At 49.8% G+C, this 26823-nt stretch overlaps 1 protein-coding gene and 1 long non-coding RNA gene across 2 annotated transcripts; one reads left to right on the top strand and one right to left on the bottom strand.

The window, feature by feature from the left end:
- Positions 1-1952: 1952 nt before the first annotated feature.
- On the bottom strand, positions 1953-17650 carry LOC129046701 (uncharacterized). Its single transcript, XR_008508402.1, has 3 exons — positions 17577-17650; positions 10155-10283; positions 1953-2024 (listed from the first exon to the last, which is right to left on the bottom strand). It is a non-coding gene; the product is annotated as an uncharacterized LOC129046701 (long non-coding RNA).
- Positions 6279-26646, top strand: ADA2 (adenosine deaminase 2). The gene is made up of 10 exons (XM_036400673.1): positions 6279-6358; positions 7325-7650; positions 9976-10192; positions 16686-16896; positions 19399-19526; positions 20545-20635; positions 20923-21031; positions 21717-21874; positions 22679-22881; positions 23528-26646. Exons 2-10 carry the CDS (start codon positions 7338-7340, stop codon positions 23634-23636), a joined length of 1539 nt encoding a protein of 512 aa, XP_036256566.1. The 5' UTR covers positions 6279-6358; positions 7325-7337; the 3' UTR covers positions 23637-26646.
- The last annotated feature ends 177 nt before the right edge of the window (positions 26647-26823 follow it).

Here is a 26823-nt window from a genome sequence, read left to right as displayed (position 1 = left end):
AGGTGGACTTGAGCTCTTTGTTTCAGCCCCTAGGGTGGGCTGAAAAGTAGCTGCATTCTCATGGCTACCAAAAGACACGGGCTGTTTGGGTCAAAGACGCCACAAGCCTCCCTAAAGTCTCAGTCTGTGCCTGAACTTTGTGAGTTCAGTGATCTCATTGCAGCTTATTGCTGAAGGTCTTGTAAAAGTGGCCCTGGCTGTGTGCTCCATGCCTTTGTCACCCTGTTAGGGTGGGTGCCCTGGGGACTTGTCTGCTGGCTGCGATGACGCAGGCAGTGCTGCAGTGCTTTAGGGGAAGAGCATCTCTCAGGGAGATGCAGGGATTTAACCAAAGGTGAGATTGTACCAATCACTACCTGCAGGGTAAGGCTGGGAGGGGACAGGAGTGTGTTGGGCTGGGCTGAAATACCTCTGAAGAACGGGATGAACAAGTCTAGGCATGCCAGAAATGCCCTGAGCTTTGTCTGTAACCATCACAAGTGGCTGGGCTCTGCTGTTTAGGGTGTACCCTGCTGGGATGAGCACCCTTCACCTTGCTTTAAACTCTGTTGCTCAGGTGTTGCCACAGCTGAGAGCAACACAAATCCCTGCAGAGCACAGCCCTGCCTAAGGAGCTTGGGGGAATGAGGTTTTGCTGGCAGGGCTGCTAGTGCTGACTGGCTTGAAGCCAGTGTCTGCATTTGCAGCATGGTGCATGGAGGTACCTCTAAAGGGAACTGTGCAGAAGCCTTGTTTTGACATCTCAAGGCTTTAATAAAGTTTGGATGTTTGCCTAGGCAGGATGAAGCTTGGCTACAACGCAGGCACTTTTGGCCAGTTGTGTTTTAACTCAAATGCTCCTCACTACTGTTAATTTTTTAGTATAAACCCGTTCTAAATGCTGACTTGCTTGTCTCATGCACAGAAGGAAAAGAAACCATGCAAAATGGGGTGACTCCTGAGCAGCTGAAGGTCAGTGTACCTGCTGATCTGCTTCCCAGCCCTTGCTATCCTCTCTTCCAAAATATTTCTAGAGCCTTAGAGTATAAGATAGCTCTGGGATGCAATGTAAAATGTCTCTTCTGGTGAGACTTCCATGAGAGGCTGGGGTCAGAGAGAGAGAGAGAGAGAGAGAGAGAGAGAGAGAAACATGGTTCAGTGTCCCTGCAAGGCCTTGCACATTTTACTGATTGTGTTTGAGGTGTGTGTGATGGTGGAGCCCTGTGGGTGATGCAGACACAGAGAAATGGAGAGGCAGGGAGATGAGGGGATGGCTGACATGCAGAGACAGGATGTCCTGGCAGAGGTCAGGGGGATGCTCACAGCTGCAGAATGACCACAGATGAACTCAGATCCTCTGTGATGGACCCCAGGGACAGAGGTGGAGGGATAAGGACAGAGACACGGTTGGCTTTTGGTTCTGTTTGGGGAAGTCGGGTGGGAGGAGTAGGAGGCTGGGAGTGGGGAGGATGTTTATATGGAATATAGCTCCTAGGAACAGGAATTTTGCCTGCTTTTATGCTAGGGTGAATCCCTCCAAAAGCACTCTAACCCGTGTGTATCCATCCCCCAGCACAGCCTAGGGATGGACAGACACCATAGGTTGGGCAGGAAACCTGACATGACTAACACAAAAAGCAAGAAAACACTTCCCATGGTAGCACTGGGCTTCCACCCTCCCTAAAGTCATCCCCCAGAGAGAGAGTCAAGTACACTTACGAATCCAGGATGTTTTGGTCGCCTAGTCTGCTCTCCTTTTTGTCCCTGTGGGTAGGAGAGGAAGAGAATACAAGAATACAAATAATAGACTTGAGGCTCTGGGAATCTTTGCACAGAAGGCTTGGTGTCAGCTTGGGACCTGCCTTGGATGGCACTGAGCCCCTTTCCCAAACACCCAAAGCTCTCAGCTTGTGCCCTGGGAGCCCTTGGCAGGCTGCTGTTTGCCCCCAGAGCAGTGGGGTGTTAACACTCACCAGCTCACTTGGTTTTGTGCTTCCCCTTCCCAGGCCTGCAGGGTGGGGTGACAGCAGCAGGGAATTGGGCACCTGTGGAAGGTTGGAAGGAAATGATGCAGTTTCTCTTATTTATCTGCATGCTGAGCTCCAGCAGCAGCAGTGACAGTGGGCTGACTGCTGAGCCCCTCTCCTTAGAGGGCAGATGCTGATGGAGCTCTGAGCCCCCCTGCTATTGTGAGCAGGATTTGAGCTTTTGCAGGTGTGCTGGGAACAGCCCAAAGCACCTTGTCTCGGTTGCTGGTCAGAGGAATTCATGGCTATTCTATCTGGGAGCCAGGCAATGATTACAAATCAATGACTCCACTCCCAGAGTGATTCATCATTAACCTGGGAATTTAGCCCTTTCCCTGGCTCTCTCCATCAGCAGCTCCTGCTCCTGTGGCATCTCAAGTGTCTTATTCATTTTGAATCATTGGATAGTTATGGATGCAGCTGAGGAGGAGTGGAAGAACAGATGCCCTGAGACATGGTCAGGCAGCCGAGGGGAGGGAGGGCTTTTGAAGGGGCATGGGCCACCTTGAGGGTGAGCAGAGCTTGGCTGTAGACTGGGGAGCAATGCTGCCAGCAAGACTCAGGGCACAGCAGCATTCTCCCTGCTGTAGGGATCCCACTGATGTCCCTGTTGGGCTGGGAAATGCTCCATGGTTTTGTCTGCCTGGGCACAAAGTGGGGTGGAAAGAAATAAAAACACCAACCTGTGCCCAGCCAGACCAAATCAGGGGTTATGTAGCACTCCAGTGGGGAGGTTTTAATGACCCCAAACATCCCAGGACAGACTATTCTTAGTAATAATTTACAGCACTTAGCACTGTTACATGTCCTTAGCATTTTTCAGGCATGAACCAGAGAGTGGGACTGCTTCAGAGCAGGGACTGGCACTGTGGTCTCACCCAGCCCCAGCAGAGGGAGGGACTCTCCAGAGCCTGCCCTCACTCACCTGTGCACCTGCCCAGCTCTGGCTGTTTTCCTGCCCCTTGTCCCACCTCATGCTTTGCCTCTCCAAACTAGATGATGTCTCTTATGCAGACTTGCTTTGCAGCAGCTGCTGACCCAGGGACCATGGATATTGCACCAGAAAATACAGCAAATAACCATCACAGCTAGGCAGGGAATTGGTTCCATTTCACAAATGAGGCAGCTGGCACAGAAGGAATAGCTAACTGGTGAGCTAGGAACACATTTCCCAGCTCCACTCCTCTCTTCCTGGCCTTACAGCGATATTTCCAGCAAGCAGCTTGGATTACAACATGTTCAGAGAGGCTAGGAAGCTAAAAGGCAGCCCCACCCTCTGTGCTCTCAGAAATGCTCTTGTTTTTGCATTTGGCTCACACAAAAATGGGTTTCCCCCACAGAAAACACAGCCAGGACTGCATCACCCCTAGGCCTTGCCTCTGCTGGATTTAGCACTTTTTTAGCTTCTGCTGTCACCCACACACTGCCAGGCTTTAACTGGGGCTGGGAGCTGCAGGGGCACACTGCACTGCAAGCTGACCCTCCACAGCAGCAGGAGGGACTCTGCAGGACCTGAGCTGAAAGATGAAGTGAGAACCACACATCTGCAGGCCCATTGCTGCTGCCTCTGTGGTCCTTCCCCCTTCGTGCACCCCCAGAGCTGCCCACTCTCCCTGTGCTGCTGCTGCTGCCAGGAGCAGGCTGGTGGGAGCTGTGGCCACAGCAGGGGACAGGCAGGAGGGAGAGGTGGGGAAACACTCTGGAAATGGTGCCTGTCACCTTGAAGGGCCTCCAAAGGGTTGTAGGAAAGCAGCTCACACGTGGAACTGAAACTGAGGCAGGGGGAACTGGCTGTGAGCACCCAGTGCTGGCCACCAGCTATTTAAAGCTTCAGATGCCTCTGAGGTGCAGCTGGGTAAAAAGAAAGGGCACAACTGCAGCTTGCACAGACACACCCAGGACAGGGGCTTTGGGACACTGCTGGTACAGCTGCAGCAGCTGAGAGGTCAGCAGGGGCTAGGAACCAGCCCAGAAACCAAGGAAGAGCTGGGCTGTTTGAAGGAGCAGGGGATGCCTGGCTGAGCAGCACGTGGGACCAGAGCCAGGGAGCTGAAGATTGTTCCAGGGGCCACACAAAACTGGGCAGGAACTGCAATCATGCTGCTGTGGACAGACACAGAGCTATTGCAAAACCTCCAAACAGGCTACTTGGTCCTCAGGAAGAATGCAAAGAAACTGGGAGAGGTGTTGGTGTGGAAATGACAACTGTAATATTCCTGTTCGTTCTTGAGACAGGCCAAGTCTTCCTATACCACACCTCAGTTCCCAGGAAAGTCTGAAGCCAGGGTTTTGGCTGTCTGCAAGTACTAGACAAACCCAATCCTCCCCCAGATGGGGTTCCTGGTTGCCCTCTTCTCCCTCTTTCCACCTTTCATGTCCAGACAGATCCCACCTAAAAGCAGCTGTAGTCCTATTTCACCAGGATTTTTTTATTTTCAGAGCACACACCACATTTTAATAGAGAGCAAAGCATCTCAAACACCTGCTTATTTCCTAGTCCAACCTATTTCCTAGTCCAACCCCTGCAACATCTGTACAAAACTCTCCTGGCAATGTCTGCAATTGTTTGTGTGGAAAAGCCACAAAGAAGTGTTTGAGCACTGGACTTTGGTTGTGTTTTCCAAATGTGATTTGAAAGGATGAACCACTACAAATCTCTGATGCCCTCTGGCAGGCATTGCCAAGACCCCTGCCTGGCTCTAAGCTATTTGAGATCCCTCACACAGCATTTTAACCCCCCTCAGTGCTCCACAGTGGGAACCTGTCTCTAGCACCCAATTGCTCACCACAGAGCCAGTTTTCCAACTGCCTGGGCTGAACTCAGTTTTATGGAACTAATGCTGGGGTTTACTACTACAAGAAAATGAAAGCAATTCCCTTCCTTCCCTGATATTGCTCCCTTGAAGGTATTTGGAAGCAGAACTCCTGTCCCTGCTGAACCATCCATGTGCTTTCCTCCTCACACCTCCCACCCTCAAGCTGCTTTCATCAACCAATAGTTGCTGCTGAGCATATTTGGGTCATCTTTCCACTACAGCGATCTCCCTTTTTGGGAGCAGGATCATCTGGAGACTCAAGGAATACCCATCCTGCTGAGGAGCAGGCAAGGGGGCACAGCCACCCTCTGGCCATGCTGCCATGGACAGGGCTCAGGGGGTATTTGGGATCCCTGGCTGATCCCTGCATGGATGCTGGGGCTGATCTCAGTGACAGCAGAGAGTGAAGGGAGCAGGAAAAGCTGGCAGGTGTCTGGCTGGGACAGTCAGGGAGGGGAGGGTGGGCAGCCTGAACACCCTGCTTTCAGTCTCTTGTGCCAGCTAATGAAATTTAACCTATTATTGACCAGACTCTGCTGTCTCTGCCTCAAAAACAATCTTTGTGACTGCTGTGAGTTGTTTTCGATAGTTCTTAACTTACAAGATCTTTCTTTTTGTTTTAATATTTAAAATTATTTTATTTTTGGACTAAATTAAACCAAATGGACTTTGTTCTCCCCTGGAAGCTGTTTATGTAACATCTCTTTTAAGTGGTTTTAAACTCCTAAATTTAAGTAGTTTAAAACTCCAGTTCGTTGGACTGTGTGAAATAAAAGGCTGAAATCACTGTATTTGTTGTGATTTTTTAGAAGTCCATCCCCCTCTACCTGACTTGCTTCCCAGGCTGGAGTTTAGCCCTGTGTCTCAGTGCAGCCGCCTGGATTGATGCCTGCCCCATTCCCAGAGCCGGCAGAGACCGGGCAAGACCATTTCGAGGTACAAATTGCTGTTTTCTCAGGTGTAAAGGCATTAGCGAGCAGAGTTTGCAGTGTCGCGGGCATTTAAAGGCTCTGTAGCACACCAGGATTAGATATCCAAGCCCGTGTATTCCTGGGACAGCGAGCAGGGTGCGGAGTCTCCCTGCACCAGGAATGCGCTTCTCCCAGGGTATTTAAAAGCGAAATGTGCGCGCCAGGGAACGCGGCACGGCTGCACAGACAAACCCCCAGAGATGCCCTCGCTGTCAGGCACTGATGGGTTAAAGATCTGGGGGGTTTCCCTGAGTGACCCCGCTTTTTTGGCAGCCCCGCTCCCCCGCCGCTGCCCGTGTCCCGCTCTCTCATAACCTCGCCCGCCTCCTCCTCCTCCTTATATATTCATGAAGCGGTGCAGCTGGGCTGAAATAAAAGCTGGGCTGCACAGGAAGAGGAACTCCGTGTGCCTGGCTCGGCACGGCCCTGCCGGGACGGACCCCGCTCTTTTTCTCTCTCTTTATCTCTCTCCGTGCCGGGGCAGCGCTGGGCTGGAGGCAGAGCCGCTCCCGGGCAGCGGCTCCGTGAGCTCTGGATGCCGGGAGGAGGAGGAGGAGAGCTGACAGTAAGTGAGTCAGTCCCAGCACGGCTAAGATAACACTTTCTGGGGGACGTTTCCTTTCCTAAGCTCAGAGCCAGGCCTGGTGTGGGGCTGCAGCCACCCCTGCTCTGTTTGTTCCCCTTCAAACCACTAAAAGGGCTGGGGATGTTTTCCTGGACCTACAGGTGGAGGAGAGCCTGGAAGGAGAAGACACATGCACAAGCAGAGCCTTTCTATGTAATTCACATAGGCTTATTTCAAAATACTGAGCCCTTCTCCAGGCTGTTTTGCTCCGGAGAGACTGGCAGGGAGGGTCACTGAGCCTGGTGTTGAAGGATTATATTGCAGTTGTGCTTTTTTGGGGGGAGGGAGAGTGCTCAGAGTTCACAAGTGCCTGCCTCCTGGGATCTCTTACTACTCCCATGGTCTCACTTCCATCCTCTTGCCTCTGGGATTGCAAGGAAAGGACACACCTCTGTTACTGCAGAGAAAGCCTTGGGGTATCCTGCCTGTAAAGTAACCCTTGGGATAGCTGGAATATACTAAAAGGGTGCAAGAGGATCTTCTCTCAGCTGGAGGGAATAGGGATCTGATCAGCTCAAGCCAAGCCCCTTAGCTGGACATCATCAGCACACCAGCACCCCTTATTCACTGAGAGCTCCATCCCAGCTTGCAGGCAGCATCCTGAGCCCACCAATCCCCCATTCCAGGCTGGCCCTTTGCCTTACTGCATGCCAGTATGGTCCAAGGAGCAACATCTCTTCACCCTTCCCAGCCTTGCTGTGTGTGTAATCAGCAGCCATAGGCAGTGTGCTGATCCATAGCCCAAATTCAGGGGACACTGGTACCAGGTGTCCCTGCCAGTTCTGAGCATCCCATTAACCCCCCGCCTCTGCATGATGTTGTTGTTAACCCAACAACTTCACATCCCACTGCCAAGGCGCTCCCTTCTGACCTCTGCTAATGCCTCAGTCTTTTCTCCCTGTCCAGGTGCAGCTCTAAGATGAAACCTCCATCTGGGCAAGGCATCAGGCTGGCATGCCTGCTCCTGAGTCTGGCTGCCCCCTGCCTTCCCAGCCCCCTCTGGAAGGACAGGGACTCCCTGATGCAGCAGGAGAAAGCCCATCAGACAGGTGGCAACTTGGTGCTGAGCAGGCAGGAGCAGCAGCTCAGTACAAAGCTGGCAGACCTCAAGAAGAAGGAAGTGGAAGCAGCCATAACTACAGGACAGTTTCCTCCAAGCATGCACTTCTTCAGGGCAAAAAGCCTCATTGACCAGAGCAAGGTGTTCAGCATCTTAAAGCGCATGCCTAAAGGTAGGCTTGGCTTAAGGAGCCTCATCTTACTCATCCTTTCTCATCTTTTGCTTTCTGAGCTGGGACAAAACACAGGATGTGGGAGACAAGCTTCTGAGAGCTGTAAATTGTGCTCTTTGGGTTTCAGGAAAAGCCCTGAGGAGAGGAAGAGGGGGATGGATTGGGTGAACACACATTTCCAGCAATTGTGGCATTTGGTTTAACTTACAATATGGATCTTAAGTCTTTCAAGAGTGGAGAAGGGACAGAGGAAGCAAAGACAACAAGAAATACCAGACATCCCTATTTACTCAGCATGCTCCAGCCAGGGCCTCTCTTTTCCCACATACACACTCCATGAACAGGCTACCAACCTTATTCTGTCTCTCAGCCAAAAGTGCTGCATCCCCCAAAAAGGGTTTCTGCAGGTGGCTCTGTAGCAGACCTGAAGTGTGCTGGAAAGTCTGGGGGCACTAGAGGAGGAAGGGGCTACCTCTAACACTGAAATCTTTATGTTCTTTGCTTGTTGTGTACAAGTCAAAGCCTGTGTACTACCAGCACTTAAAGTGAGCTTATAAAAGGGAGAGAGAGCAACATTTTACACGGGCAGGTAGTGACAGGACCAGGGGGATCAGTATTGAATTCAAAGAGGAGAGATTTAGATTAGATATTAGTAAGCCTACTCAGAGGGTGGTGAGGCACTGGAACAGGTTGCCCAGAGAAGTTGTGGCTGCTCCATCCCTGGAAGTGTTCACAGCCAGATTGGATGTGGCCCTCAGCAACCTTCCCAACTTCTCCTTCCCAGTCCCTGCTGTGGGATGCAGATCCCAGTCTTGCAGCATCCCAACCATTAACATAAACAATTAGTATGTCAGAAATGTCATTATCCTTTCATGGCTGAATTGAACAGTTGGAAATTTAAAAGTACTCCCCTCTTCACCTCCAATATCATTGATACTAAGTGGGAGTCAAAAAAAATAATTAACACTTGTCAATCCTGGCAATGTTTAAACAGGCTCTTGGATACTTGGCAAGGGCTGTAAGCTTTTAGGGCCAAGATCACATCCTTGTAGCTGTTTGAGTAGGATTTGATCAGAGCCCCTGGGAGTTCCTGTTGTTTCAAGCACTACTGTAATGTCTGTTGCTGCTCTCATAGGGAAGAAGGTGACATTGCCAGGCAGAGGAGGGTCAGACAGCTGCAGCATGCCCAGCCTGGTGCACCAGCTCTGCTGAGAGCAGCAACCACAGCTCCTCAGCATCTTTACAGCCAGACCCTCTGTAGAGATGGGTCATAGACATGACTCTATATTAGATTAGTCCACTGTAAGTTATAGTCTGGAACCTAATCTAATGTCAAATACATACCAGTCTTGTTCTTGCTATTCCTGTTCTCCCTTTACCCTTCAGGGCATCAAAGCTATTTAACTGAGAGGTCTCCCCTAGACTAATAAAATACATATCTAAGACTTCAGCTATCCCAGTGTCTTCCCTTTACAAAGCTGAGGCTTAGTTCAAGCACCAATAGCACCATGAGTCTTTGGAAAATGAGAAATTTCAGCAAAATGAAACGATAAAGAAGGTGAGCATACAGAGGATGCTTCCTGTGCCAGGAAGACTGGCAGCTGCCAACATACTGCACAATAACAGAGCACCCCAGAGGCCCTCTGTGCTGGCCAGCAGCAGATGTACAATGTAAGCAAGCATGCTTTTGATAAGGCACAGAAGTAAACTGTACTTCTGCATCTGAGTGCAATTCCCCAGAGTAACATGGTCTGGGATTTTGGTGTATGCCAGAGCTCCAGAGAGCTGAAAGAAGAGACACAGACTAGGCACAAAAGTTGAAGCTGGGATCCAAACAGCTTAGATACAGAGCTTTGCTTCAGGTGTCCTCCAGCCAGCATGCCTTGTGAACTGCTGCCTCCTGTGCAAGTTTCTCTTTAAAACAGTGGGGCCTGAGCCAGCTCACAGCGAACTCTGCCTGAAAGACCTTTAATAACTCGGAGCATTTTCCATCCCAGTGGAGCAGCAGAGCTCCCTATCGATTCCCCCCTCCCTGTGCTCCCAGGGAGCTGTCACGCTCTGCCTGCCCAGTGTCTGATGTGGAGGGGGGGGGGGCACATCCTCCAGCCGGGGGGAGGCAGAGCAGCAGTGCAGTCTTTGCTGGGAGAATTCACTCACAGCCTTCTAAAGCATTTCCAGACACCCCTAGATGGGCAAACAGTTACCCCATCATACCTGGGCAAACAAACTGGTACCCCATCAAACCCGGGCAAACAAACTGGTACCCCATCAAACCTTCTCCCCAGCTGCCTGGGCTCACCAGGACATCCCTGTGTCCCCCACCAGGTGCTGTGCTCCACCTGCACGACTTCGCCATGCTGAGCGCGGGCTGGCTGGTGTTCAATGCCTCCTACCTGCCCGACTGCTACATCTGCTTCACCGCCGCGGGCTCCGTGCGCTTCCGCTTCTCCCGGCCGCGCCCGCCGCCCGCGCCCTGCTCCCCGTGGCTGCTGCTGGACACCTACCGGCGACAGCTCCGCGACGTGGCCGAGTTTGACCGAGGGTGAGTGCAGTGCAGTGGCCTCCTGGTGCTCCATTCTGGGCCAGCTTTCCCGTTTGCACGCTGCTCTGCGAGTAAGGAACTCCGTGTGGGGCTGAAAAAGCAAATAGCAATGTATGGAGGGGGGGCTTGACGGCTAGCTTGCAAGCAAAGCTGAGTCAATAGAAGAAATAACAATTGATGATTTTTGAGTTTATCTATAGCAAAGAAGAAGACAAAGCCATCAGCATAGAAACAGATTGGAAACTTTTTTCTTCTTAGACCCTGATCACGTGTGTATGTCACATCCAACCTAACAGTGACAGCAACGTAAGAGTTTGAAGGCTGCTGCATTAAGTGCACCAGAGTCAGGGACCATAAAAACTGAATTTTTCTGTGCACACATGCTGAGGACAGAAGTGGAAGTGGATTTATGAGACCTGGCCCCAGCTCTCCTCAGCACTGAATGGGGTCTCAATGTGGGACAGGGCTACATGGTGCCTCAGCCAGTGAGGTATCCAAAAATTGGATGGGGAAGCCAGGTAGATGATGAACAGGCTGTCCCCAACAGCAGAAAAGTGCTTTGCAAAGTCATTGTTTTGATTCAGAGCAAGAAGTTGGGCAAACTATTTATGTTAATTACTGCACAAGCAAAACCCCTCAACTTCCCAAAATAAAACCCAGCCCAACTGTCCCTCCAAACACCAAACTTGTTTTCTGCCTTTGAACCCCAGTGGCACCCACCACCTGGAAGCATGAGGCACTCATTCCCAACAGGCACCAGGAGCTGTGGCTCACCCTCCTGGGCACTGGCTGAGCCAAGGAACCCCACACACAGGACCCCTGCCTGATTTGGGGGCTCCTTCCCCTCAAACACCCTCCTGCCAGCAGGGCTCCTGCCCTTACAGGCAAAGCTCCTGCAGCTGTCCAGCTGCTCACACCTCAGCTGGCTCCCCAGAGCATCACTCACCCTCCTGCAGGAGCTCTTCTCCCTGCAGGCAGCTCCTGCCTTCACTGCTGGCAGCCTTTTATCAGGACTGGGCTTGTCTGAACCACCTGGCATTTAATCACTTACAGGTGGCTGGGAAGAGCCTGGCTCCCCCTCTAGCCACTGGTGATGGGAACACAGAGTCCTATCTCCCCATCCAGGGGCCATTGATCCCGGGACAAAGCCCTGCTGAAAAGGCCAAGAGAAAGCATGCAGCTCTGCTGTGGTGTGTGGGGGGCTGGAGAGAGCACACTAAATAATGCATGAAGTCAGACACTGAGCGATGAGGACAAAGGAAAATATTGAGTAGCCATCCATTGAGAGGGCACTGCTGTCCGTGGCACTCTGGGGGCTGGGGTCTGCAGGAAAAACAGTGTGGGGTGTCATGAAATGACACACAGTATTGCCATGCCAACACACAAGGAGAGGGCTGGACTGAGGCAGTGCAGATGACCCTAATTCCAGCATTTCCCAAATGCAACTTGGTTGGTTTTACTGCAGTGCTCTCCAGTGAGGTTGTGTGCTCTTAAATGGAGACCTTTTAACTCTTAGTGAGCTGGTGTCCCCCCCCACATGGAAGCTGTCTGGGCTCTGTGCCCTGCAGGTCTGGGAAGGAGGTCAAGTTGGGAAGCTGAGGAGCTTCCAGACTCGTGGCATGGTATTGCCTTCCCTCCCCAAAAACAGCAATGGGCAGGGCAGAGGGGTCTGACTCTCCAGGGCATCCACCATCCCTCTCTTCTGGAAGTCCAGGAGAAAGTGATGCCAGACCCTGGGCTCTTGACCGTTTATACCCTGAGGCTCAACTGCCCTGACACCCGTGATGGACGAAACAAGATCCAGTGAGAAGTCACTGATCTCTGTCTTCCAGAGGGAAAACTGGTTCCCGATTAGCTCCCTTCCATTTCTTCTGGGAGTGATGAGGAAGGAAAGATGACAGCAGCAGCTCTCTTCAACCACACCAGGAGACCCATAAATAACGTGCAAGAGATTGGATTTTGAAACAGCTTCATTTCCTTAAAGCCCCAGCAATTGCAGTGGGCATTTAGAAGTGTCTCAGGAGCAACGCTTCATTGCTTTTGTTTTTGGTTGTGTTTCCATGGCATGATGCCACTTTCTGCCAGAGGCTGAAGGGCAGGGCATCCTGTACACCCTGTACACCTGGGGCTGTGCCTTGTGTGGTTCCCTTTGCTCCTGTGTGGAAACACTTGTTTTCAGAGGCAGTAGTGCCACATTTCTCTTCTTTTGTGTTTGCCTGACAGTGTTTAGTGGCCACAAGTCAGAGCAGGACTTCAGAGTGGCAGGCACTGCACAGGGACACAAGACAGAGCCTCGCTGCAAGGGTCTCCCCAAATGTAGAGGGGCATTCTTTTGCCTGAGCCAAGAACAAACTTGGATCTCTGGCATCCTGGGTGCTCACTTATCCATTTGAGTATGTTGTCCTTCATTTCTTGCCCTTCCATGCTCATCACCACAAAATCACAGAGGAGTCATTAGGCATAATGTGCAAACACACCAACAACAGCCACACAGAGGCACTTCCCCTCCTTTTCTCATCTAATCCCTGGGCACTAGTCTAGGGGTTAGGAATGTTTTTGGCTGTCTGGAAATAGGTCTCTAGCCAGGAATAGGCCCCAGTCTGTTCTGCTTCTCAGTTTCTGGAAACTCTCCCAGTCTCTTGAACATGTGCATCCCAGGCTACCTCTCTCCTGCACTCCTCTTTGCCCTTGAGCACTGACAAGCTGAGAGAAAGCAGATGTCAGAGGAAAGAACGGATGGATAGTTGGGTGGTTTCAAGGAAGTGTCAAGGGAATATGGCAGCAGGGAAGGGCTCTCATGCAAGGCAGGGTGGATCAGCAAATGTGAAGGAACAATGGAAATGTTTCTGAGAAGCTGCACCTCTTTCACCTTACAGTATTTCTGACCAAGAAGGGGTGGAAGAAAGGGAAATCTGCAGGATTTTTTTTTGCTGTTTGCATTTTTACGTACATAGACGTGTGAGTGTGTGTGTGTGCTTTGGAAGTGACTCCTTTTGTTTGTTTCCCTCAAGAGAAGGTCTAATCATTCCTATTCAAAGCACACATCTCATGGGCCAAGACCCTGGAGTATTGTGTTATTGGTGAGCTTCCAAAAGGATGCTCTTAGGAGAGCCAGGAGACCACGGGCCAAGGGGCAGGAAAGGAAGGGAATTTTGCTTTCCTACTTAAAAGGAAAAACAATCCTCACTTATTTTCTTCACAATCAATTATAATGCAGGAGAATGTCATTCTTTCCCTCAAGAAGCAACATAATGGCTGCCACCTCCAAAGCAAGAGCATGCCCCCAGATATTTAGGGAAGCAGCATTGACATTCCAGCTATTTGTAAAATACCACTGCACACCCCCCACCAGCAGCACAAGGACTGAGGCTGTGCCCAGCAGAGCTCTCTATCACCAGGATGAAGTCATCTGTGAGGGAGCTGACACCACGGCCCAGGCTTCAGGGACAACTCCCCTGGGCACTGGCGGCTGCCCCGGCTGCCATCACCTTCCCCTCCATGTCTTCTGACTGCCTTATCTCACAGAAAAATAGGGCAGTGTGCGCAGTAAGAGGGGGGGAAAAAGGGAATAAAAATCCACTACAGAAACAAAGCACTCCACTCCCTCTACAAGTCTCCCCTTGGGGAGAAGAAGAGGGGATGAGAGAGAGCGAGAGCAAGCGAATGAACCACATGTGACAGATGTTAGTCACACTATTTAATGCACCACTGGAAGACATTCAGATAGCACGGTGAGGAGAAGGGCATAATTACCCATCGAGAGCAGAAAAAGGAGCAGGAAAAAGAATCCCTTTAAAAACAAGGCAACAAAACCTTTCACTTCTGGATTATATAGCACAGGAAAGGAAAACAGGGAAAAAACGCAGGAAAAGAGAAAGCAAACCTACAGTTGAAAATAAATAATCCTTGGCTGGTCATTTTAGCTGTGGCCCTTTGGGCATATGCATTGCAATAGCATTGTTCAGTGCATATATGACATGACATGGAAGGCTATTTGTAGTCTGCACCTGATCACTGGCCAAGGCCCATTCCAGAAAAGAAGCAAAAAAGAATGCATTTATGAAGCTTTGCTTCATCTGCATGAGCTACTGATGGCAAAAGCCCCCGAACCCTTAGGAGATTATCTGGTTATCAAGGATGGATCACTATTATGCAATAAATCTTCAACAGTTGTAAGGATCAATAATCAGTCTCAAAGGGAAGGGGATTATAAAGAGAAGCACAATTTGATTTATGTGCTTTTAGGAGCAGGGTGGTGTGGGGATTTATGGCTGTTTCTAGCCCAAGAGCACAGGCTAAGCAAACAACCACGAGTTTGTAGAGGCAGATTTAAAGGCGGGGAGCGGAGCCCTGCGTGCGCTCATTGCTGGAGGAGCCGAGTTCTCACAGGACAAGGGGAGAAAGCGGTGGGAGCCCGACTGAGCACCCATCCTTATCTGGAACGGAGCTGCCTGCAGCGGCGAGATCGGGCTTGCACGGCCTTTTGATCCACGGGGAGGTTTTTCCCGGAGCCGCTGGGAACGGCCCCGTTCGGCTCCCGGCTCCGGGCAGGTGCCGAGCTGGAGGGGAGCTGCCCTTCGGCCACGAGGGAAGGGGAAAATCCTCCTTTCCCCAGCTCTTCCCACACGAAACCTCCCCGATGAGCAGCAGCACAGCCTTTCTGCCCCCCTCCGCAGCTCGGGCAGCTGGATCAGCGCCTCCAGGATGCTCCTGACTCCTGCATTCCTGGTTTCTAGGGTGATGCCGCGGTGTCTCCTCGCTCCTCGCCCCTTCCGTGGTCCAGCTCGGTCTTCTCTGCTTGCATGGATTACTGAACAGTAGCTGGGGTTGCCCAGTGTCCTGCGATAATGGCACCAAAGGCCCTATTGTAATGCACAGGAGGGCAGAGCCCAAGTTGCTGTGGAAACCTTAACTCTGAATTTTCCTGACTGTTGAGCATTTAAAGTCTCATCCTTAACAGTAGTAGCGTCTCTTTTATGTACAAGGTTTGCTTCTAAAATTGTTGCTGGCAAAGAAATGAACAGAGTGAGGAAGAAATGAAACTGCAGGCCCTGGAAGAGAATCCTTAGAGAGTGAAACAGCAGGCAAAACCTGGGGGAATGGGCTCTGCTTTATGGGCAGGATGGAGGGATTCAAAAGGCATATCTGCCCAGGATGTCTTAGTTTATGAATTTGGACCAGATCACATTTTACATCTGTAGGGGGGCTGTGGGGGTTTAATTCCATCCACAGAAGTGTCCTGGATGAAGATAATAAGATCACAAATCAAAGCCACACCTCCCATATAACAGACCAGAGCACTGCACGAGGATGGGGGCCAAGACATCAAACAGGAAACATTATTAAAGATCAGTAGCTGTTATTGAGGGGTAACAATATACCCAGATGAAAGCTGAAGCATGGCTGAAGGTATTTCTATCTGAACCTGCTTAGCCCCTGACATGAGATAAGCACTAGGCCGGCAAGAAAACATCTGTAGGTTTCTGTGATGGCTTCCATTTGTCCACCCAGGAATGAAGTTCATCACCCCTGCTTTGCCATTTAGACTTTGCCCACTGGTAGGAGAAATTTGTTATCAACTATTCTTCAGGTGGAAGAAGGAGGGCTGTTGCCAGAGGCAGGGCTTCAGGTGGGATGAAGGCTATCAGCTTGCCAGAGGATGGTGGTGTGGCACAGATGCTCACCCTGTCCTAAATGCAAGCTGTCACCCACAATTAGATATTACAATTTACTGGCTCCCTTAAAGTCTGCTTGATAAAACTACCCACTGTCTCTCTGGATTTCTGAAAGAGGCTCATATGCCAGCTGAGTGGATGGAGGAAATAAATACATTTCCATCACAGTAAGGAAAAGCCAGGACTGAGATGCTTATCAGCTGTTTCCCTGAAGTAGCTATCAGCAAGGCAGGTGGGGAGTCAGGCTTGTTCTCAGTGGCTGGGAAAAATGATTTCTGATTCAGAACTGTCTTCCCCTTGCATTTTTTTGGATGGCATATTTTGACAATACAAAGGTACCAGGACAACTTACGGGCTCAGCAAGCAGGCTGGTGGTGGCCCAGCACATGGCATCTCCTGTAAACTCAGTCTGCCTTTTAAGTGCTGAACAAAAGGCCAAGTGTTGTGACATTTTATGTGCATTGAAGATTCTTGGGAAAACATTGTTTGCAGGAGTAATGTGCATGCCTGCTTTCAGATTAGGGATACCCTGGGTAGCAGAGTAAGATTTTCAGGTTAGGGATACCCTGGGTAGTCGAGTATAATTGATATAAAGGCACCATACTTGCTTTTGTAATTCTGTTCCTTTAAGCACCTACTTCTACCCTGCTTACAGCTTAACATGCATCATACAAATTCTGTGCCAGCCATTAGAGGAGTAAATACAGGTGGCAGAAAAATGACCTGAATGCTTCCTAGTTGCACCAGCCACTGTTGTACTGCAGTGCCAGCAGGCTCTGTTTGCTCTCCTCATTCCTTCTCTTCTCCCTTTTCTATAGCTTGCTGAGAAACCTGACCCTGGTGACAGATACCCCTGAGCTGGCCTACCCTTCTCAGGCTTTCATTTGGAAAAGATTTGAAGAAGTCTTTCTCATTGCCTCTGGACTTATCTGCTATGCACCTGTGTTCAAGGCCTATTTCTACCAGGGGCTGCTGGAGCTCTATGAAGATAACATACAGTATGTTGAGATAAGAGCTATCCTGCCTGCGGTACGTGGGGTTTGGCTTCTCTAGCAGTCTTTTAAATCCTTATTTCTCCATAGCTTTTCTCAAGCCCTGTCTTGAATTTAGTTTTTGGATGTTTGCATACCTGCCCTTCTAAGGATGCTGGAAAACCTTGATCATATTCAAACATCTTTCTTGGAGATTTGCATAGGCAAGGGCTTGAGAGATTCTTTGTTCTTAATGGCTAAGGGAGATACCTGCTGTGACATAGGCACAAAACTACATTGTACAGACTGGGAGCTGGGTCAAAATCTTGCTCATTGGGAAGATGTAGCTCAGTTTTGCACCAGAATCACCTGTTCTGTGGCAGCTGCTCTGAACAAATTTCCTGTCTTGGATAGAGACTTATTCTGAATAGTTATGCTATTTTAAATCCTCAGCTTATTTCAGAATGATTACTCTGAATAGGTGAGTCAATCAATTGGCAAAACACAACCTCCCACAATTTGCAGACAACCCAAAATTTTGGCTGTGTGTATGAAGTACGAACTGCTCTTTCATTGCCATTAATACTAAAATCTGGTAATGGTTCAGGCCTTTCACCCAGAGCTGGTCTGGTTGTCTTCCAAGCCCACTCTGCCCTAATGCCTCCCCAAGCACCAGCAGACCACACCACCCAAAGTGTTCCCACTTTCCCAGTGACAATTTTGTCACTGCAGACATACCTTTCCCATGCAATTCTCCAGCCAAGCTCTATGCAGGACTCCATGGGGGTGGGAGTTCTGTCAGTCTATCATACCTGAGAGGAGAAGGAAGTATTGCAAAGAAGGGAAAAAAATGGACGTGGAGAAGTCCACAAAGTTTTACACGGGTCTTACTTTGCTGGGGGTTGCCATAAGCCAGTTGCTCTGAATTCAGCCACCACCTGTCTTTGGGGTACCTGGAAAGAGAAAATAACAGCAATGTCAAAATGCCTGTGCATTTTGTGAGGCATCCCCCCAGGCCACACAGGTTTCCAGGCCAAGAGTATCTGTCATGATACAAATGCGTGGGCCTGCCTGGAAAATACCCTGCCTTTACCATCAGCCCTTAGACACGGTTGTGAGTCCTTTTGAAGAGAGGCTTGGCAGGGAAGATTTGCCTCCCATCCAGCTCCTGATGCTGGCGGCAGCCGTGGGAGCCTGCAGAGCCCTGGGGTTCGCCCGCAGCTGGCAGCTGTGAGCTGCAGGGCTGTGAGCTCGAGTTCTGTAAGCTCCAGGGCTGCGAGCTGCAGGTACCAGAGCAGGGAATGCCAGGAGCTGTGGCCATGCCGGGATGGAGGGCAGCATGGGCAGCAAAGGGACAGCCAGGCTGAAGCTGGGCTGAGAGGGCAGGGAGATTCTTCATGGGCAAAGTCAAGGTGAGCAGGGTGTGACAGGAATAGCAAGATGCTCGTGTGGCTGGAGAGCCTCCACAAGGCTCCACAGCAGCGCTGAGGCTACAAAAGCTCTCCTTGCAGCAAAGCCTTCCAGAAGCGGCCCCGAGGTAAGTAAATGAAACTGGGATTTAGTGTGAAACAGCAAACACTGTGGAAAAGCCCCCTAAGCCCAGCTGTGTTTGCTGATTCAGCTGTGTAAAGTCTCACATTCCCATGGGCTGCAGCTGGGGAAAATTCCCTCTGAGCATCTGCAGCTGCCCCATGGCTGCTGGTGCCTGCAAGGGAGACACCGCATTGTGACAGGGTGTGGGGCTTTGCAAGGGCATCCCTGCAAGGGACAGCACCAGAGGGGAAGTTAGGGGGTGAAGTGGAGCAGTTGAAGGCTGGAGGACGAAGGTGACAGAGAAAAGGATGGTGAGAAGGGTGAGAGGTGAACTGATGGAGTGGTTTCAGCTGCTGTCTGAGAGTGACTCCAGGCAGGGCCTTTGTGGGTTAGTATCAATTCAGGGTCTCCACCCCTGCTGAAATCAGGGCAAAAGCCCTGAAAATAGCCCTGGTGGAGAGAAACTTCAGAGCAAGTTGATGAGACAGAGCATGCCAAAAGGATTATTTTTCCCAGTTTGCAGCCAGAGACCTGGGAAAGCATGGCAAGACGAAATGACTGACTCAAGGTCATGAAGCAAACCTCCGGCAGAGGGGAGCAGGAGCCCAGCTCAGCTGGTAGCTTATGGAGCTCAGCCATTGCGTGCCTTGGGGCTGCCTCAGCTGACAGATTGCCACTGCAAGGCACAGAGCATGTGTGAGCTGCAGACAGCTGGACAAAACACTGCAGTGCTGGATGCAGACAGGAGTAAGAGGTCATGGTCTCCAAGGGGTTCTCAAGGGCGTTTGCTTGCCACGTCTGAACACGGAGAAACTTGTATCACATAGGAGGGGGGAAACCCGCTCCTTGGTTCTTGCCAGCTGGTAAAAGCTTGAAGAAGGAAATGTTCTGCACAGATTTTACCGCTTTTGTTTTCCTGCCCTGTTGTCAGGACCACAGCACTCTGCTTCTCCCAAGGCTTTTGTCACTTCATTTCTCCCACCTTCCAGTAAAACACCTCTTCTAACTACTGCTTCTCACGCTGCAGGTGTATGAACTGGATGGCACCAAGCACGATAAATCATGGTCTGTGGCAGCCTACCGGGAAGTGACCAGGCAGTTTGTGAAGGAGCACCCAGACTTTGTTGGAGCCAAGGTTATATTTGCAGCTCACAGGTAGAGGCTGAGCAGGGCTGAGAGTGACCGTGCCTCGTGCAGGGCAGGGGGCTGGGAGAGGCAATGCTGGGCTGGAGTGCCAAGGTTGGTTGGCAATGTCCACGTGGGTTGTTGGAGCTGGGGTGTTGCCTCCTGAGACATTCCCTGGCACGTGTGAAAGACTGAGGGTGAGAATTCATCCACGTGGGTCTGCCTATGTCCAAGGCAAGCACCAGAGGAGCGTCCATGAGCCCTGGGAGTGGGAATGAGCCCAGGCAGGGCTGCCTGTGTGTGTCTCCAAGCCATGCCTGCTCTCCTCTGAGCCTGGATGCACTGTCCCACCCTGCAGACACTGAAGCAGTGAGGGCAGTGCCCGAGTTTGGGCACCTGGCGTGGCAGAGGTGCCCATGGGACCTGGCACACACCGCTGCCCACAGCCTGTGTACGGCACGTTCGTGCTGCTGCCCTCCAAGGCAGGCAGATGCCATGAAGTCATGTGAGGTGATCCTCAGCAAGCAGAGCAGACCTCAGCAGCACTGACTCGCTCTGGTTTGGCACAATGCCCTCTCCAGTTCAGAGCTGGCTTGCCTCTCTGGCCACAGTCTGCAAAATGCACCAAGAAGTTTAAGTCTGATAGAGCTGGAAGAAACCTAAATGGAAAACTCTCTTGAAATGCAGTTACTGCCTCACCTCCCAACAAAACAGCTGGAAGGAAAGAAAAAAAATGAAACATTTTCTCTCCACATTGTTGTGTTCCCTTCCCTGCTTGGTAAATGGGAAATCCAGTGAGTTAGACAAGCATGCCTCAACTCAAATGACAGCAGGGTCTAGCCAGGCATTTCCTGGTCATTCATGGGTTTCGTTTCATAGTATCAATTTTCTACTGCTGTTCCTCTAGAGACCTGAAGCTGGTTGTCAGATTCAAGAGCAACTTGCATTTTGGAAATACCCCTGGGGGCCCCGTTTCACAACTCAAACCCGGAGAAGGCAGGCCCATGGGAGTCAGCTTCTGCAGCTCTTTCTCTCTCTTGCTCTCTAGGATGCTGAATGTCTCCCAGATTAAAGAAGACATCATCACTGCCATGGCACTCAGAGCCCGCTTCCCAGACACCCTGGCAGGCTTTGACCTGGTAACTGAATTTCTTCTGACCCCTGCTGATATAACCACATATATCCCATGGCATATGTTCTATACCAGAGCCAGAACCTCTGCTGCTGTACTGAAATCAGTGTTAATGAATTGCAAATCCTCCAGCTAAGGATTTTGTTCAGGGTAATTGACAAAATCCCCTGAAAGAATCAGCTCCCTACCCCACAGCATTGTAATTTCAGCACAGCTGGCACCTAATTTATACAGAGCTGTAAGTCCCACCATCTTCCCAAGCGTGCTCAAAAATACCTTTCTTCTTTCCCCCAGGTTGGTGATGAGGACAAAGGTCATTCTTTATGGGAGCTGAAGGATGCCCTGACCATCCCATATTCCATGGGGGTCAACTTGCCATACTTCTTCCATGCTGGGGAGACTGGTGAGCATGAGGACTCAAGGCTTGTTACTGCTTGCAGAGGCAAGACTGAAATCTTGCAACGAAGCAGCAAGCCTGGCTTGCTTGCTGCCTGTATCAAGAGAATGTGTGTGCATACATGTGCACATAACCAGCTTCCCCTAAGCTTCTCCCCATATCAGTTTGGGGCTGTGGCATTCCCACACAACCCCTCCCTGCTTTGGACTGTAGGTATCACATTGCCCAGCATCTCTGAACTGGTGTAGGAGTTATTGCTGGTAGCCATTTCCCCCTTGGAACAGCACTCACTTCCCACCCACAACAGCAGCAGAGTCCCCCAGCCATCATTTTACAATTTAGGGTGAAATAATATTTCACCTTAAAACACATCTCATTCTAATGCACAGGCTACTCCCCAATAATTGTTACTTCTCTCCATTGACAAGTAATGGAGTCCAGCATAATTAACTCTGCTGCAAGAGCAATACTGTAAACATCTAAAGCCAGGTGAGATGAGTGGGTATCTCTATGCTGGGCAATATCCTGGGCAGATTTAGATCCCTGTTTCACTGAAAATGCAAGTGGAAACTCTGAGCATGAGCAACCCTCTCACCTCACAAATGGAACCTCTATTAATAACATCATCTAGCAGTTTGAGGAGCTCTATTTCCTCACAGCACTGCAGTGACTCTTGTCTGTCTCTGCTCAGACTGGCAGGGCACCTCTGTAGACAATAATGTGCTGGATGCATTGCTACTGAATACCAGCAGGATTGGCCATGGACTCGCTCTCATTAAACACCCAGTAGCCAAAAATTTGTCTCTGAAGAGGGATATTCCTGTAGAAGTCTGTCCCATCTCCAACCAGGTATGTTGCTATGTGGCTGGGCCACTGTTAAGGGGATCACCATTGCTGGGAGGGTCAGCTGGGGGGCACCTACAAGTTCTGATGCACATAGGCTGGCTTAGTTTCCTTTGCAGCACCTTACACTGCACTTTGCTATGTAAGGTGTTGCAAAAGTGAATATAGTTAAGGCTTGTAGTGCCAGTCAGCAAAAAAATAATTTAAAAGCCTATCAAGAGAAGTTGGGAAGGCAGTCCTCCCTAGTGGAGATGAGGCCCAGAAACACAAAGGTGCCTTTAGAGACATAATTGAAAGTACTTCAAAACCAGGAGGGCCAGAGGCTGAGAAGCAGGGATTGTAACTGGAAGTCCTTGGTTTTGCAGAATTCATAACCAGTGGGAACTCTTTTGCAGCACATTAGAGTGGTGCCATTGTCCCCTGGGTGCAGCAGGAAGGACTTTGGGTGGAGATTTACTGGTGTGAGCCTTAAGGGAGAGAACCCTGATACCAGCTCCAGATACCTCAAGCTAAGCACCACAGCAAATGTGTAACCAAAAGACTGTTCCTGAATTGCTCGCAGTCAAATTGTTCTAAACAAGCACAAGTTATTCACCCCACCGGACCTGATTAGGGTGATTTATTTAAGAAATTAATCTCCTTGTACAGTCAGTGCAGACAAGCTGCTTCCTCCTGCAGCAGTTCAGAGCAGAAAACATTCTGAGCAGTCCTCTGGAGCCCATCCCTCCCTGACCACTACCTGGCTGGTCAGTGTGACACAGCTGCAGCAATAACCTGCTGAGGTGCTGTCTCCCACTCTTCCCCACCCAGGTCCTGCTGCTGGTAGCTGACCTGAGGAGTCACCCTGCAGCTGACCTCATGGCTGAAGGGCACCCCATTGTGGTCAGCCCCGATGATCCCTCCATCTTTGGGGCAAAGGGAGTCTCTTATGACTTCTATGAGGTGTTCATGGCCATTGGAGGGATGAATGCTGACCTGAGGACCCTAAAACAGCTTGCACTCAACTCCATAAAGTAAGTTCATCACCTCTCTCACCTTGCCATAGTAATCATAAGGAGACTATCAGCTTTCCCCCCTTGCTTGCATTTGGGTTTTGGCCTCAGAGTCTCCTCTACCACAGGAGCTGGGCTTCTGTCAATCCAAAATCTCCTCTGTGTGTCTCATCCAAAGGCAGGACACAGGGAGCCCAGAGGCTCCTCTGCCTGTGTTCTCAAGTACCTTTCTCTGACTCCATGTCCCAGTGTATTCCTCCTTTTCCACTCTTTGGGAACTTGCTTCCACCACCTGGTTCTGGGTTTGGGAGAAATTCTACGTCTTTGTATCGCTTGTCTATTTCTGCCAAAATTTTACTTGCTGCAGTGTTTGCCATCTGAGGAACACAGGAAAACAATTAGCATTTAGTTTGGGTGTGTTTAACCCCTTTTTCTATTAACTGTTCTGACAGTTCTGAATGTCCAAAAATAGTTTGGATGTGATGCCCAGGGTCCTCCTGCACATTCCTTGGCTCCTGCCTGTTTTACACCACATTACTCTGCATGGTGCAGGCATGTCCTGCAAGGGTTAATCTCTTGCTGCCTCCTGCCTTTTCATTTCAGTGCTGCTCTTGAAACAGCTGCCCCCTTGTCTCCTGCCTGACACTGACTTTCCTCCTCCTCACAGATACAGTGCCATGCTACCGGATGAGAAAGCCAAGGCCAAAGAGCTCTGGCAGAAAAAATGGGACCAATTTGTGGCTGACCTCTCTGATAGCTTTCTAAGGGAGCTGTAGAGAGGACAAGGCTCATCTCAGAAGGCATTTGGCAAGCTAGAGTGAGCCAGACTGATTGCTAAGAGGGAGACTGCTTCTTCCATGTGACCTGAGCAGATGAATGGACGTCAAAGTCTCACCTGGCCACCCTGCTAAGCCGGGCTTAATGGGCTTAAAGCTAAGAAGGAGCTGCACTATCCTGTGAACATCATGGGCTGGAGGTAAAAGGGAGCAGTGAGCCTTTAGAGCAACCACAAGAAATCACCCTGCTCAAAAGAGTCAAAACAATTAAAAATTGCCAATGACCAAACCCTGACATCCTTATTCAGGAAAAATACGCTTTCCAATTCGAGTCAGCAGGAGATTGCCAACATGAGGATCTCTGAATTTTGCCTTATCATTACAAAATGCAGACCTTGGCTGGAAACAGCAAAGACAAACATCCAACCATTTGGGCCACTGACCTTCAAGAGAGCAAGGACTGAAAATGACTCTTGTTATGTTTAACCCTGGGCCTGCTGCCAAAATAGCACTGCTAGGTCGAAGAACCAGTCATAGGTCTGATGTCTGCTATTTCAGGACCTACCACGGCTGGAAACAAGCTAGTGGAACTTGCTCCCAGAACATTTAAGCCTGGTTGCACAGTGATCATAAAGGCAGAAGAGAGGTGCCTCAGTTGCCAGCAGTTTTTTTACTACAAAGTCTTTTCCTTCCTCTGGTCAAAAGGAAGACAAAACACATTTCAGGTTAAGTCAAAAACATCCTGGCTTCCCAGACCCAGCTTGATTAAAACTATCCCCCTGCACAAGGCTGTGTTAACACAGACATTTATAGGAAACACCTTTTGGTTTCACTACCAGCCTTTGTTGCTGTACTCATCGTGCAAATGTGGCTTTATCCAGCCTGTCAGAGAGATTTTCACCTTGGTAGAGAACTGCTGTGGGTATCCACAGGGCTCATTTGGACCTCTGTGTTTTCCAGGTCCTTGGCAAAAAACCCACAAAACCTACATAAGAAATAGTCTCTTGACAAGCTGATTCCCTGTCTTAACATCATCAAAAATATCAGGAGGAGAACTAGTTGCAGAGGAGACTAAAAAAAACCCAACAAAAACCAGAAAACAAAACAAAACAAACCCAAAAAATCCCCAAAAAAACCAGAAAAAACAGAAAAAAGAAGTCTTAAGCAGATTGCTAGATAAATTCAGAAAAATCTTTCATCACACACATGCCAAGCATGCAGCCAGGATCAAAGACCATCTTTCCCTGACTTCAGTACAGTCATGCTGCTTTGCATCAGTCAAGGGAGAATTGACAAAAATTCCTACTGAAAGACATCTCCCTTCTCTGAACCACACACTTGCAAAGGCTGTTGTTTGCTAATCTGACCAGCCTGGGCCAACTGGCTCTCTTTATGCTTTCTGTTAATTGTCTCAAGCAGCTTGGCCACTGTGCTTATTTCCACTGACCTTGGCTGGAGCACCTTAGCAGGAGGCAAACGCACTTATTGCAGAAGTGGATCAAGCTGCACAGCCTGTGTGCCCCTGTGTGAAATTGCCCACAGTTCACAGGCTGCAACCTCATCTCTGGTTGTCCCAGAGAAAATAAAAACCATCTAAACCACACACACTACGAACCCCATCACAGAACACAAATAACATCACAACAAACCACAGGTGTGTGCATTGCAGAAGGCAGCAACACAAACCACAGAAATGAAAAAGTGAGAACCCAGTCACACCCCTCACTAACTAGGGGGAGTTTAAGTGCCTTACACCCTCAGCCCTTTCCAGCCACAGCTACCTCTGCTCCAGCTCTCTCTGCCCACACCCCCAACATCTTCCTCTGAAGCATCCTGATGCTTTTTTTGCAGACTGACCTCTCCTGGGCCTTGATACAGATTTGGTTCTGGGAAGGAGTTTTAGACTGGACGAGTAGCCAGAGCAGAGCCACCCTCCCTCCTCCTGCATGGGTGTTGCACCCAGAGCTCAGACTAAAGGCCTCAGGGTAGGCTTTGGTCATGGCCAGGTTATAAATGCTGACTTGGGAAGTGCTTTTCTTGCTAAGCAGAACCACTGCAGATGAGCAACAACCCAAAGCCCTTTCCCTCTCAGCAACCTGATCTTTCAGCTTTGCTATATGTGGATGGATGAAGACCTTTATTTGCCATGACTTGATTCTCCCTTAAATAAGCCTCTTTGCTGCCAAGGTGAAGCTAATCATTACAGAGCCATTGTGGGAGGAGCTGAGCTCCTCAACACACAGGTTGACCCATGCCCCTTCCTTTCCTACCACAGCAGAAAGCTTTCAGCCCTTCCTGCACGTGGTCTCTTGAGGTCCTGAACCACTTTTTGCTTACCTGTAGTCCTCCTTTCTCCTCATTACCTGCAGGAGTTGCAGGGCTAGATCTTCCATTTGCCAAATGCTTGCTGGAACCAGTTGACCTGTTGTGTCCACTCTGTTCTTGCTTTCCTAGGAAAAGCCTGCTGTGCACATGGCCATTTACCTACTTCACAGCTGTGCTGTGATGGGGCCAAGTGCCTGGAGCCACCAGGGTGTGATGCTGTTCAGGATTACAGCTGAATCTGGTTTCTGCAAAAATCACAGGGGTTTAAAATGGCACAGGTCTGATGGAGCCCTCAGAAATGTGTGAGAGAGAGAGGGCCTGCCTGCCTTACTGCTCGGAATCTGCTCTTCCTTAGAGCACATCTTAATTGGGAGAAAGGTGCAAATTGGGAAGCCCTGGCTGCATTCTCACCTCTCTAACTCCAGGTGTGTAAAAAAGGAGGAATTTAGGCTGGAGCACAGCAGTTATAAAAGATCAATTCATTCAGCTCCATTCAAGCTTTGGGTAAATTTGGCTGCAGGGACTCAGCATTTAGTAGCAAAATTCCAAGGGTTTTGCTGCCAGTCTACTCCCTTTTGCCCAGTACCTTGGCTCCTTGCTCACATTTGTTGGCAAATACATCACATACAATGCTCCCTTGCTTGTCTCTTTCAGAACATAGTCTATAATTAAATTTTCAAACCTGTCTTAATCATGGGTTTTTTTTTTTTTTTTTTTTTTTTTTTTTTTGGTTTTTTTTTTGTCTCCATGTTAAAAAGAACAGAGGATACCTGGATTTGATGGGGTGTTTTAATCTGGAACATGCAGTGGAGGAGGATGTCTCACATCACTCAGCCTGGAGTGATCAGGGAGCCTGAAATGC

Source organism: Molothrus ater, chromosome 5 (assembly GCF_012460135.2).
Source record: "Molothrus ater isolate BHLD 08-10-18 breed brown headed cowbird chromosome 5, BPBGC_Mater_1.1, whole genome shotgun sequence".
In the NCBI taxonomy this organism is placed as follows: Eukaryota; Metazoa; Chordata; class Aves; order Passeriformes; family Icteridae; genus Molothrus; species Molothrus ater.
The sequence above is the reverse complement of the archived record's forward strand: the minus strand, read 5'-3'. Positions and strand labels throughout refer to the sequence as shown.

Bases quoted from the DNA above. Each gene is read 5' to 3' on its own strand.
- ADA2 (XM_036400673.1), top strand. From the start codon at position 7,338: ATGAAACCTCCATCTGGGCAAGGCATCAGGCTGGCATGCCTGCTCCTG. The intron at 19,527-20,544 runs GTAGAGGCTGAG...CTTGCTCTCTAG, and splicing joins GTTATATTTGCAGCTCACAG to GATGCTGAATGTCTCCCAGA. The intron at 21,875-22,678 runs GTATGTTGCTAT...TTCCCCACCCAG, and splicing joins TCTGTCCCATCTCCAACCAG to GTCCTGCTGCTGGTAGCTGA.